Consider the following 14711-nt stretch of genomic DNA (forward strand, 5'->3'; position numbering starts at 1 on the left):
GTCTTAACAAGCTGAAAATGCTTTCAGTAGTATTAAGTAGTTGATTGTCATCAGAGCACTTTATAAGTGGGGAGACACTTACCACTATAAGTCTGGCCACCAAGAAACTACCCATATCGATGCAATAATAGACTTTTAAAGTATTGAAGAATAGTTTTTTTTTTTAGATTTTTCAAGGCAATGGGGTTAAGTGGCTTGCCCAAGGCCATACGGCTAGATAATTATCAAGTATCTGAGGTCGGATTTGAACCCAGGTACTCCTGACTCCAAGGCCGGTGCTCTATTCACTGTGCCACCTAGCTGCCCCGAAGAATAGTTTTGAGAAACAGAATATACCTGGTATCCTTTTAAAAGCGAATGAGATGCAAAAATGTTAAAAAAACTTAGCTAAATGATTACAAGTTATTACTAGGATAACACACTATGACCAAGTAGGATTTATCCCAGTGATGCAGGGTTGGTTCAATAAAAAATTTTTTTTTGACAAAATACAGCACCTATTCCTACTAAAAACTCTAGAGAGTGTAGGAATAAATGGATTGTTCCTTAGAATAATAAGCAGTATTTACCTGAAACCATCAGCAAGGATTATATGCAATGGAAATAGGCTAGAGGCATATCCAATAAGATCAGGGATGAAACAAGGATGCCTATTATCACCACTACTATTCAATATTGTATTAGAAATGTTAGCTTCAGCAATAAGAGAAGAAAAAGAAATTGAAAGAATTAGAATTGGGAAGGAAGAGACAAAATTCTCACTCTTTGCAGATGACATGATGGTATACTTAGAGAATTCCAAAAAATCATCTAAAAAACTGCTAGAAATAATTAGCAACTTTAGCAAAGTTGCAGGATATAAAATATACCCTTATAAATCCTCAACATTTCTATATATGACTAGCAAGATACAGCAGAAAGAGCTAGAAAGAGAAATCCCAGTCAAAGTAACCTCAGACAGTATAAAATACCTGGGAATCTGTCTGCCCAGGCAGACTCAAAAACTTTTTGAAGACAATTGCAAAACACTTCTCACACAAATAAAATCAGATTTAAATAACTGGGTAAGCATCAACTGCTCATGGATAGGTCGAGCTAATATAATAAAAATAACAATTTATCAAAACTAAACTACCTGTTTAGTGCCCTACCAATTAAAATTCCAAAAAAATTACTTTAATGAGTTAGAAAAAGTTGTAAGTAAATTTATATGTAGAAATAAAAAGTCAAGAATTTCCAGGGATTCAATTTTTAAAAAGTGCAAAAAAAGCCTTACCAGATCTAAAATTATATTATAAAACATCAGTCGTCAAAACTGTCTGGTATTGACTAAGAAATTGAGTGGTGGATCAGTGGAATAGACTACATGCAATAGCAGGAAATGATTATAGTATAATCTACTGTTTGATAAACCCAGAGTCCAGCTATTAGGATAATAGCTTTTATCTTCGATAAAAACTGATGAGAAAATTGAATGTTAGTATGGAAGAAACTTAGATTAGACCAACACCTAGATCAAGATAAGATCAAAAAGGATGCAGGATTTAGATATAAAAAACAATATTATAAACAAACTAGAAGATTAAAGAGTAGTTTACCTGTCAGATCTATGGAAAGGGAAGCAGTTATGACCAAGGAAGAGATGGAGAACATCATTAAAAACAAACTAGGTAATTTTGATTACATTAAATTAAAAAAAAACTTTTGCACAGACAAAACCACTTAAACCAAAATCAAAAGAAATATAGTAAATTGGGAAACAATTTTTACAACTAGTATTTCTGACAAAGGACTCATTTCTAAAATATACAGAGAACTGAGTCAAATTTTCAAAAAACAAGCCATTCCCCAATTGACAAATGGTCAAGGGATATGCAGAGGCAATTTACAGCTGAGGAAATCAAAGCTATCCATAGTCATATGAAAAATTGCTCTAAATCACTAATTATTAGAGAAATGTAAATTAAAGTATCTCTGAGGTACCACCTCACACCTCTCACACTGGCCAATATGACCAGAAAGGACAATGATCATTGTTGGAAGGGTTGTGGGAAATCTGGGACACTAATACATTGTTGGTGGAGCTGTGAATTCATCCAACCTTTCTGGAGAGCAATTTTTTTTAGGTTTTTGCAAGGCAAACGGGGTTAAGTGGCTTGCCCAAGGCCACACAGCTAGCTAATTATTAAGTGTCTGAGACTGGATTTGAACCCAGGTACTCTGGAGAGCAGTTTTGAACTATGCCCAAAGGGCAACAAAAATGTGCATACCCTTTGATCCAGCAATACCACTACTAGGCTTATACCCTAAAGAGATGATGAAAAAGGGTAAAAACATCACTTGTACAAAAATAGTCATGGCAGCCCTGTTTGTGGTGGCAAAGAATTGGAAATTAAGTAAATGTCCTTCAATTAGGGAATGGCTTAACAAACTGTGGTATATGTATGTTATGGAGCATTATTATTCTATTAGAAACCAGGAGGGATGGGAGTTCAGGGAAGCATGGAAGCATTTGCATGAACTAATGCTGAGTGAGATGAGCAGAATCAGAAAAACATTGTACACCCTAACAGCAACATGGGGGTGATGAGCAACCTTGAAGGACTTGCTCATTCCATCAGTGCAACAATCAGGGACAATTTGGGTCTATCTGCGATGGAGAATACCATCTGTATCCAGAGAAAGAAGTGTGGAGTTTGAATAAAGATCAGATTATTACCTTTAATTTAGGAAAAAAACCCATTATCTTATTATGTAATTTTGCTATCTCTTATACTTTATTTTTCTTCCTTAAGGATATGATTTCTTTCTCATCACATTCAACTGAAATCAATGTATATGATGGAAACAATGTAAAGACTAACAGACTGTCTTCTGTGAGGGCGGGGTGAGGGAAGCAAGATTGTAAAACTCAAAATAAAATCTTTCTAAAAAACTTTTAAAAAGTGGGGGTGGCTAGGTAGTGTAGTGGATAAAGCACTGGCCCTGGAGTCAGGAGTACCTGGGTTCAAATCCGGTCTCAGACACTTAGTAATTCCCTAGCTGTGTGGCCTTGGGCAAGCCACTTCACCCCGTTTGCCTTGCAAAAACCTAAAAAATAAATAAATAAAAAACGTTGAAAAAATGAATGAGAGAATGATTCTGATTCATTTCCTTCCTTTTCCTTCCTTCCTTCCTTCCTTCCTTCCTTCCTTCCTTCCTTCCTTCCTTCCTTCCTTCCTTCCTTCCTTCCTCCCTTCCTTCCTCCCTTCCTCCCTTCCTTCCTTCCTTCCTTCCTTCCTTCCTTCCTTCCTTCCTTCCTTCCTTCCTGAATGCCTTCATTTTGAGAGGTATTATCAAGAAGAAAGCTCTAATTATTCCCACATGTACTTAACATCCTTTCTATTTCAATTCAAAAATATAATTTGGAAACATAGAAATACCTGATATGCTATAATTCTTCAAATTCATTTTCTTTAAAAGCATTTTCCATAAAGCCTGAATACTTATTTGCTTACTGTCAAATGAATTGGAGCAAAATGAATCTGAGCATTTAATTACTTCTTCAGTAGTAAAGGAGCCATTTCTAAAACACATTAATATTTTATTTTTTAAATGTTCAGCTTTGCAGAACACACATATGGAAGCACAGTTTGAACTTTAGAGGCTGTAATTTTCTCAAACCAGAAAATTATTATTAATGTATTATAAATATACAGATGACTGCATCATTGAAGTGCTCATGGTCAAATTTCATTCAGTGTTCACCTTACTAGGGTGACATTATCCAAAAATGGGAAAAAGGCAAATAAAATTTATATTGAAGAAAATGTATTAATGTCTGAAGCATAGATGCACTGTACTGTAGCTTCAAGGCAATAGCTTTCCGAAATTTAAAGGGCACAATCTGTTCAGTCTCTCTGGACTGGGTGACAGCTGACCAAGATCACCTTTTTAGAGGGACAGAAAATTATCTCCTGCTCATTCTCTCCTGAAGTCTAACGATGGCTCTACAAATGACTCCTCTTTTCCTAGCTTTCCATACTTCTGCTCTTAGCTTCCTGGATCATTATGAGTATGGGATGGAAATCAAATTCCTTTTAACTCTAGGTATTTTCTAATAACAAAACAAAACAAAACCCCCAAAATAACATTATCCATCACAAAAAACCCAAATAGTCTATGCTGGCAATTCTATCTGCTTAATTTTGATCAATGTTTCTAATTTACCTTTATAAATATTTTTAGAAGGATTTTTTGGTTCCTGTGACTGTTTTTTATTTTGTAAATATGAGCCAGTAGCCTATAGAATAATCTCATATGTACACAGAATGAACTGAATCAGAGTGAACACATCAACATATGTTCCCATCTTTTTATAAGTTGGACACATTCTTTTCATCCAACAGAGTTCAGAGGGATGGTGATCTAACTTCAACTTTCACACAATGAGCTGTAACACCCAGAGACCTGTTGGGGTGATGCCAGCCTGAGAGGTATTTGGATAAGTGTTTTTCACTCCACTGTTTTCATGTGACCTGGCTTACTCATGCTCAATTTAGTTACATCTTGACCTGAAAAACAATACAGTCTAGATTTGCTTCTGTCTTCATTTGGTTTACCTTCTCTCTCTCTCTCTCTCTCTCTCTCTCTCTCTCTCTCTCTCTCTCACTCATACACACACACAGAATCACATCCCTACAATACAACACACACACACTCTACACATCAATCTTCCTTCTGGTTTCTAAAATGCATAGAAATGCATAGAAAATGCCTTCTTCATGCCTCCCCATTTATTTACAATCTACATTCCTTAGTCAGATTTTGTCTTATTTGAGGGAGGACAATCTTTTTGAGTAGCTGAAAGATATATAAGAGAACATTTACAAAAAGCAGCATATGTTCTTCCTTTCCCTATAAACTCAGCACCATTATTTATGTTTTACTGTTTCATTAAGAACCATAGAATAGTAAAAGAAATAAGAAATATCTTTTCTTCTCAGTCTTATTCCCCATCCCCCTTCCACAAATGACTGATTTTTTTTTTATGCATGAGATAATGGATGAGCCTTGGGTGACCTGTTTTCCCCCCCTTTTTTTCTTGCGGTAAAATTGTATTGAAGAAAGAGGGCACTAGTGTACAGCCCATAGCCTATCCTTACCATTCGACTGGATTTGTGCTAAAGCTTCTGTGAACGGGAGAGGTGCCACTGTCTGCTTTGACCAAGGAAGAACAGCACTGTCTCCCAGATTCAGGTAAGGCTCAAGTTTAAATCTGCAAATATGTCAAGATTGTTCTATAATATAGTAGATAAAAGCTGTTTCCATATGGCAGGCACAGTTCTAATCTCTCTGATTTTTTGCATGGTGCTAGATGCATGTTTATTTATTTTGACCATTTAATCAGGGGAAGCGTTGATACCACTGGTTCCATGGAATCATTTTCTTGCTTTCTCCTGTACATGCTTCCCTCTTTTTCTTTACCTTCCTACTCCCTTAACCCCTTGTATTTCCTACTTTCTCCTTGAGGAGAAAGCGGCTAAGGATAGCAGTGGGAGCCAACTTCAGCTCCGCTTGCTCCTGAGAGTCTGTGACTATCCCCAAACCAATCCCCACTCCCACTCTCCCCAAATTGGTTCAAAAGGATCAAGAGAAGCCTCAGTGAAACTGAGAAGGGACAGGAAAGGTGATGGGGTAAGGGTGTATTGCGTGTTCGTGTGTGTGTGTGTGTGTGTGTGTGTGTGTGTGTGTGTGTGTGTGTTTCAGTGTTGCTGCTGCTTTCTGGTGGTGGTGATGGGGTGAGGAACATAGACGAGAAAGTTGAAGGAGAGGGGAAATTTTGGATGGGTTTAATTCATTCAAAGAATCCTGGGTACTGCAGGGAAAAGGTTGAGGCTGATCGGTGCGCTGTCCAATGTTCTGAAAACAGCGATAGGGTGCCGCTTTCCCACCAATAAATGCAACAGGAAACTATTGCTTTTCCCCCTTATTTAAACTCTGCTGAACAAAACAGTCTTGACTAGGATATATACACGATTCCTTAAGCCCCTTCTCTCAACTGCTCTAAACTATTTAATCTATTCTAATCAGCGTTTTCTTCCCTCAAAATCTAGTGAAAGGCTGGCTTCTTAGGAAAAAAAAACCACACCAAAACACGATGACTTTCTCAGGCGTTGCCTTAGTAACTAATATGGATTTTCCCCAAGCTTAAATTTCACACTTGGATTTAATCTTTCATCCTTTATTCTCCCTCAATTTGAAAAGTTTATGTAAATGGTACATCCACATCTCTGACCTTAAAAAGTACTTTGATTTACTTAGAAGAATTTCAAATTTTCTCTCCTGAAAAAGTTGAAATCAGAGTGAGAATAGGGGAGGCATATAAAGCAACTATTAAGAACTTTGGGTTGGGCCACCTGGAAGGAAGAAGCAAAAGCAAAGACAACAACTTGTAAACTTGTTTATTTTGGCCAGCAGGACAGAATGAGAGGGTGAAGGGCAACCTTGAAGCTAAATAGTTACATCTATAAATCAGACAAGATTGAACAGAGCATGGAAGGAATAAAGATAACATCTCTAGTTGTCCTCGAGGTGGCCTGTAAAATTTTCCTTTGGTTGATATTGGCATCTACTGAAATGAAAGAGCTGAGAAATGATTGATGTTCATTGACCATTTATTCTAATCAAAGTGTTTTTGTTTCTATTCTTACTGTACCCCCACTCCCCAGGAAGGCATATCTCCTGACCACAATGACTCCAGCTGTGGCATTTATGTATTTACTTTGAGCTACTTCTGGAGAAGAAAGACTCATGTTTGTCTGAAAACGCCTCCAGTGAGTGGAGGTGGTGGTTGTGGAGGACGAGGAAGAAAAAGAGGAAGAGGAAGTGGGAAGAAACTGTGGCCATTACTGTACAGGAGACACTTAGAGGAGAGGTAACCAAGTGGAGAAAGAAACAAGAGGCATCTCTTTATCCCAGACAATGTCCAGGAAAGAGGAGTCTATTAAATTGGTCACCTGGATGTGTATGGCATCGTGCAATAAGATGGTTGGGGTGTTGTTGGTGCTTTTCCCAGCCATCTTTTTGGAGATGACTCTTCTTCCCAGGAGCCCTGGCAGGAATGTGTTGTTGGTTGGGGGCTCCTCTCAACGATCAGTGGCTAGAATGGATGGGGATGTCATTATTGGAGCTCTCTTCTCTGTTCACCATCAGCCACCAGCAGATAAGGTACCTGAGAGGAAATGTGGGGAGATAAGGGAACAATATGGCATACAAAGAGTGGAGGCCATGTTTCACACATTGGATAAAATTAACTCTGATCCCATTTTGCTCCCCAATATCACTTTGGGCAGTGAGATTAGGGATTCCTGCTGGCATTCGTCTGTTGCACTGGAGCAGAGTATTGAATTCATTAGGGATTCTCTAATTTCTATTCGTGATGACAAGGATGGGATTAATCGATGCCTGCCTGACAACCAATCCCACCACCCTGGCCGGACTAAAAAGCCCATTGCAGGTGTGATTGGTCCTGGTTCCAGCTCAGTGGCAATCCAGGTCCAGAACTTACTTCAGCTCTTTGACATCCCCCAGATTGCTTATTCAGCCACAAGCATTGACCTGAGTGACAAAACTTTGTACAAATATTTCTTGAGGGTAGTTCCTTCAGATACGTTGCAAGCCAGGGCTATGCTTGACATAGTCAAACGTTACAATTGGACCTATGTCTCCGCTGTCCACACAGAAGGTAGGGATTGCATTTGGAAAAAAAATGCACTGGGAATACAAGGGCACTGATGGAATGTGGTCCAGAAATTGGTATACAATGCCTTTCTTAATAACTCTCAGATAATACTTTCCTCCTTCTAATACACATTCAAGAAGAAGGCAGGCAGACACACACACTCCTTCCCTATTTCATGAAGTGAATATCATTTTCCTGTGGAGTAGTGGTTATTAAAAAGGAATTAAACTCTTTAAGTATTTATTGCCAGAATGTAAAGTTATGTAACAAATCCTCATCCTTTTCTGTAGTTGTAGGAGTGGTTTGCAAGGTATTGTTTTATTTTCAGGTAATTAGCTAAAAATTACCAATCTGAAGGATGTGTTTTTCAAAAAGAAAACACTGACCCTTGAATCTGACTTGAAAGCTTTAAGTAACTTGAACAACCGAAGGTGTTTATGTGCCCCTATTACCTCTGTCCCCATGCCTCAAACTTATTTAGGTGTGTAGGAATAAGACAGTTTTCTCCATTAACCCAGTCAGATCTCATACCTTTCATACCACCTCCTAAGAAGACTACATAAAATGAAAAGTACATTGCTGATATAAATATCAGGATGTTATTTAAAAAATTTAAAAGGGAGATAATAACCACCTTTTTTTCCTCCACAGAGATATATAAGCTTAAATTAGCAAAATAATTGGTTTTATTAGATATTTTCATTACTCCATATGTCTCTGCCTATATACAGAGACTATTGTAAGTCAGATGTGGAAGGTAATCATAAAGATCATTTAGTCCAGTCCCCTTATTTTCTAGATAAAGAGACTTGATTCCACAAACACTAAATTAAGTTTATTGGGATAAGAGAATTCATATACAGATATATAGGAATGAATGTTTGGTAGATTGTTGGAATTTATTTCTTAAAATCAGAGCACAGTAAAAAAGAAATTGGATAATGATAATATATAATATATAATTATCAATGAAATCAATGAAATATAATTATCAATGAAATATCAAGAAGTATAAAATGATTTTTAATATGCTAATTGTAGAAATCAACAAGTTTGATTAAATGGAGCAGCTGTGAGGTAATTTTCAGTAACAATGAATAACTCCATTTCTAAAAGCACCAGTGCTTTCACCATAATATATTAAGACAATTTCTCCCTTCTCTCTTCTCACATATGTGTTTATTATTATTCAGTCTTTATTTATGGAAAATACTATGGGCTACATTACTTTGACCTTCTACCACCTGACTCATTTTTTGTGAACCTTGATTTTTTAAAAAATTTAACTCTTTATATCATATTCATCTGAGATGCCAACATATCTCAGATATCTTTTGCTTTCTTTTTTAGTTTTGCATAATTTCCTTTTATCCTTAAATAGTTCAACAGCACATGTTAGAACATATACACCACGGTTGAATAAGAGAAAACTTTCATAAAAGGAAAATGTTAGAATCTAGGGTGATTGGGATTGGCTCACTTCATTTAATTATTAAGTAGACTTTTTCAGTGAGCATGTCCATGTCATTGATATTTGAAATTCTGTATTTGCTTATAGGGAAAAATTAAACTTTACTATTATGAGTTAGTGTAAGTTTTCCAAGTTAACATTAAAAGGATAATTTCATTTGTTTTCAGGGAAGGAAATGAAGAATGACTTTTCTTTTTGTTTCTCAGTGGAATCATTCGGTTAAAGAATGCCTATATTTGGATGTTACGTGACACTCAGAATTATATGTCTGGAAAAATGACCTGCAATTAGGTCTGTTAATTTTGTTGAGAAAGAACTTATATTAAATTCCCATTGTTGTTTGAGTTTGGGTTTGTTTGATGTCTTTCTGTTTGCTGATTTGTGATTCTAGGGATCACATCTAAAAATAACTGCATTAGTCATTTGAGATTGTGATATGTTAATAACTCCACATCATATTTGATGTGACTTGTTTCATTGTGAAGTTTATACCCATACTGCTATGTTCACTTATATATAATTTCCTATTCTTTCTCAAAGTAAGTTATTTCTTCTTCTGCTTGATTTATCCAACCTAGGAATTGAAATTGTTTTTATTTTCTTTTATTTACAAAGATATAGAGCATTTTCCTCTGTCTATGCCCCAGTTGCGAGGCCTTTCTTTCCAGGGCACTTTTACCCTGTTATTAAGGGATCTATAAGAGATTAGAGAGGAGTGTAGTGTCCTTAGTCATTGTGTTCTCCTAAATCCTTGTCTAGACTGACTATGACATCTACTCTATGATGTCAATGGTGGCCTTTTAGAAAACAAAAGCACACAGTGGTTTTGTCTGTATCACTCAAGGAAAAATGTTTTTTGAATTTATAGAATGTATTTATAGTCTCAAGTGTGGAACTCTTCTTTAATATATTTCTCTTAAATATTCTCCATATTGATAAATCTAGAGAATATCCCTAATATCAATAGATGCAGAGTTTAGTAATTAGCCTAAGGAACCCCTTTTCCTACCCCCATCTTAAAGTTGATTGGATGATTTAAAAAAAACCACTGGGTTGGTTCTCTGAATACCTAATATTTCTCAGCATTTTACAAAGCTAATTACATTTCACTATAAACTTTAAAATACTTTGTATTGGGGCTATATATTAATTTCAATCTTACTTTTTTTTGCTGCCCTTTGTGATGCTCTTATATTTAAAGTACACTACCAGCCTCTAATCTTATTATGACAGAGAACTATCAACATAGACATGACTTTCCCCAGAGCACTTCACCTATTTTTATTATTTATTTAAGGCAATGGGGTTAAGTGACTTGCTCAAGGTCACACAGCCAGGCAATTATTAAGTGTTTGAGGTCACATTTGAACTCGGGTCCTCTTGACTCTAGGGCTGGTACTGTATTCACTGTGCCACCAAACTGCCCCCTACCAATTTTTTTAATTATTTATTTTTAATTTTTTACAATTACATGCATAGATAGTTTTCCATTCATCCTTTTGCAAACTTTTGAGTTCCACAATTTTCTACCACCCTCCCTTCCCTTCCACCTCCCTATGGTAGTGAGCATTCTGCTGTAAGTTATACATATATAATCACATTTCACCTATTTCTGTATATATTCATAATATGAGCTTATAACTATCTAGCTAAAAATTTAACTTTTTAAAAATTATAATGTAGCAAGAATAAAAACACTTTGAATTTTCACATTTCCTTCATGCAAGTTTTTGAAATGTTTTTATGTGAATTTTATTTCTCAATTAACATTTATTTTACCTTCTTACCACCTCCCAGTTTAAAAGAAAAGAAGAAAAAAATTGTTGTAACAGATATGGATAGCTAAGCAAAGCAGATTCTCAGAATATCTATGTTCAGAAATATGTGTCTCACTCTATGTCTTGAATTCAATCTCTTCCTCTCTATTAGTTGGATGATAGGATAGAGCATTAGTTATCTAGAATCATGGCTGCTCATTTCTTTGATCAAAGATCTTTACTTCTTTCAAAATTATCATTGAAAATTTTTATTATTATGTAAATTACCTTTTTGTTTCTGCTTGCTTCACTCTGAATCAAATAAACCTTCCCAGGTTTCTCTGAATACATTCCTTTCATAATATAGCACCATGATCTTCTATCACCTTCATTTACTATAATTTGTTATTCAGTAATTTTTAAGTCTGCACTATACACAAGATTGGATTCTGGGATATAAAGATGAAATAATAGGTAATAAGTGAAGTGACACTAACACTGGACTTTAGAGTCAGGAGACTAAGGTTTCAGTTTTTATTCTGACATCAGCTGTTTGAGCATGGACAAATTACTTCTCTGAGGCTCAGATTCCTCATCTGCAAAATGAGTATAAATATTTACTCTGTCTGCCTTAAATGATTATCATGAAGAAAGGATGTTTAAAGCATAAAAGCATCAAATAAAATATATTTATGGTATTTATATTTGATTTATCAGATTAATATAGTTTATAGACTATTTTGGATGAGTACTTTACAATCCTCTCTGTTAAAATAAAAAACTCTTATTCATTCAATAAGTATCTGGAGAAGCAACTTTATGAAATGATATAAAAGGATGACCCACCTATTTTATAGTTGTTTAATTACTGTTTGTCATTTTTTTATTCATTTAATTCAGCAGTTCAGAAAATATGATATAAAATCATTGTAATCCTCTAGAGTATATTGTCTAACCATATTATAAATACCCTTCATAGGGATGAAATGTTCTTCATGAATGAATTGTAATAATTTTTACTAATATTAATCATTATTATTGAAAAACTTAAGGAGGGTTGACTGTATATTAATTTCAAATTATTTCTATATTCCACATATTAATTCAAGATGTAGTAGGATTGCAAAGCATGTTATTTATTGAATATTGAAAGAAGTATTTAAGGGACAGGTTGAAAGATAGGCTAGGCATGGAAAGAGTGAAGCAAGGAAATGACCATAAAGACTTTCAATCTACTCTATAATAAGCTGTTCACCTGGAATCTGGGCCTTTACTATATGCTAAACAGAAATACCAAAATAGCCCACTTCTGTGGTGAACAGCTCAGCCAAGGACATTGTGTTCTATCTTTACGATGAAAAGCAGGTTTCACATCAAAAGGCAAATTTCTCATTTCAAAAGGTTAAAGACAACAATACTTAAAAATAATTTTGGTTGGTTCCACTGAAAGTCTTCTTTGGATCTTTAGCATTTTCCTTAAATTATGAATAACTAATTTTTCACTTTCAGTTCTTGCCTCTTATTGTTTTGAAGTAGTCATTTATTGAATATTTATTATCATCCTTGTGCATCCTTTCTAAAAGTGGTTTATGTCAGTGGCACTGTTGCCAGGAAAACAAAACCTCATTTATACTGTGTGTTTTAAATGCTTGCACATAAAAGCAAAACAAAAACCAATAGCAACAATGAACAATACTGATATCCATGTGTCAATTATATTGTTTTATCTTATTTTCCTTCTGTATTTAAGTTCCACCCCTTCTTTGATGCTACTAGATGACTGAGATGATACAGGTATTTCATTAAACCTAATGACATCATAAGGGAAAACACTTTCTATTTTATACAATATTTAACAATCATTGACTAATGCTATTACAGAGAACAATTTTTATTTATTAAACACATTTTGACCAATTTAATTTCTGAAAGTGATTGTCTTTCTCATATCCATTTGAGGTTGACCTTTTGTAATCTATCTTCCATTCCATTTATTATAAATATTTTCCAACTACAGTTGAAATTTTTGTTATTAGGTCCCTCTTGATTCAGTGTAATGATTATTTTGTAAGCTTCTGAGTACAATGACCATATCCCATTGTCTTTCTGAAATATACCTATGCATATATTAGACACAATTTGTTCAGCTGAACTCAACTGAATCAATGGAATAATTTTTCACATTTTTAAAATCTCTAAAGACACTGCCAACTTATAAAAACACTGTTTTAACTCTTTTCTCTTTTACCAGAATTTCTGTTTCTCTCTCTCTCTCTATGTTCCCATTTATCACTTTCAAGATCACTCTAGAGTTAATAGCAAACCTTTGACTTGATGACAAGCTGTTTTTTGTGTTCCATTACTATATTTTTTCTCTCAGCATCTGATAAAATGTCTTGCTTTCCTGGAATTCTATCACATGATCTAGGCATTTATTACCCTTAGTTTATTAAGTTCAATTAAAAAATTTCCTTTCTTCACTTTGGGTTTTGGGAATGCCCTCAGATATTATTCATTTTGCTTTTACCCAATCTCTTTGCTGATTTTCTTATCTTCCTACTATTTCTTTTGTCTGTGTTTTAGTCCTTTACCATGGATGCAGGTTTGACTTAATGTGCCCTTTAGGTGGGAGGGGTCCTGGGGTCATAGGACAAGTATCTCTCCTAGCTGCTTTTTATACAGAATGTAATGACATGGTCATTATGAGAGTGTCATAAACTTCTAGGCTACTGGCATTTCTTCAAGGAGGCATACCAGCATAATGCAAATGGCACCTGTTAATGAAGATTATATCATCTACCTCTCTTGGTTGTTGGGAGGATCAAATGAGATGTTTACAAAGTGTTTTGGAAAACTTAAAATACCACATAGATGCTAGACATTGCTGTTACCCTTTTATCGTGAACTAAAGATTGTCCAAAATGTGTAGAAAAACTATTCCTATAATGTGTAGCATATTTTTACTGAGCTCAGGTAATATTATTCTGGGCCTGGAACATGAATAACTTTCCCCAAATATGAACCTAGTACTTAGAAATGTACTTCAAGGTACATATATTACAACAGTCACACAGCTCTGTATAACACATGCATAACAATGCTTTCTTTACAAATATCTAGTTCCCTTCTAAGCAATCAATATCCTCATATCAATAGCCTCAAACATCTCTAGTCTTATTAGGGAGAGCAACTACAAGTTCTGAGTTTTAAGGTCTTAGATAGAGTATGTGGTGTCTTTTAAAGGAGGTCATCTGTATTCTGAGCCAATTTCAAGATGAATATAATTATTTTTCTTCATCAATTATGAATATATCTCTTCAAGTAAGCAATTTAATTGTATACTAAGATAGTTCTCAAAAACTCTAGACCTTCTTAATTGATCATAATCATTCAAAACATACCTTGATATTGATAGATCAAAACAACTAGAGGAAATAATTGCCTGATCCTTTAAAAAATCATTTGTGGAAGGGGAAGAAGCATTTAGAGTTTTCTGGCCCCTTGAAACCCTACTGTTGTCCAACATCATGGAAATTTACTTGAATTTCTTTGTAGTAATTTCTCTAAATATAGATGAGGAGAGACAGGGATGGATAATTACATGGTAGTCCATGCCAGATTATTTAGACTGATGGTTTTTAATCTTCTAGTTTCATGGACCTCTTTGGCAGTCTAATGAAGGCCATGTCCCCGCTTTTAAGAATCATATTTTAAAATTCATCACTGAAGGAAATGATAAATTTGTTGGATGTTAGTGAAA

The 14711-nt window shown here is 35.0% G+C and overlaps 1 protein-coding gene across 1 annotated transcript in view; it reads left to right on the forward strand.

Annotated features, from left to right (window-relative positions):
• Positions 1–7008: 7008 nt before the first annotated feature.
• GRM1 (glutamate metabotropic receptor 1) overlaps positions 7009–14711 on the forward strand; it is a 359847-nt gene continuing 352144 nt past the window's right edge. Inside the window, 1 exon segment of the mRNA XM_074190052.1 lies at positions 7009–7726. Coding sequence (XP_074046153.1) covers positions 7009–7726 — 718 coding nt within the window.

This window comes from Macrotis lagotis, chromosome 5, assembly GCF_037893015.1.
Source record: "Macrotis lagotis isolate mMagLag1 chromosome 5, bilby.v1.9.chrom.fasta, whole genome shotgun sequence".
In the NCBI taxonomy this organism is placed as follows: Eukaryota; Metazoa; Chordata; class Mammalia; order Peramelemorphia; family Peramelidae; genus Macrotis; species Macrotis lagotis.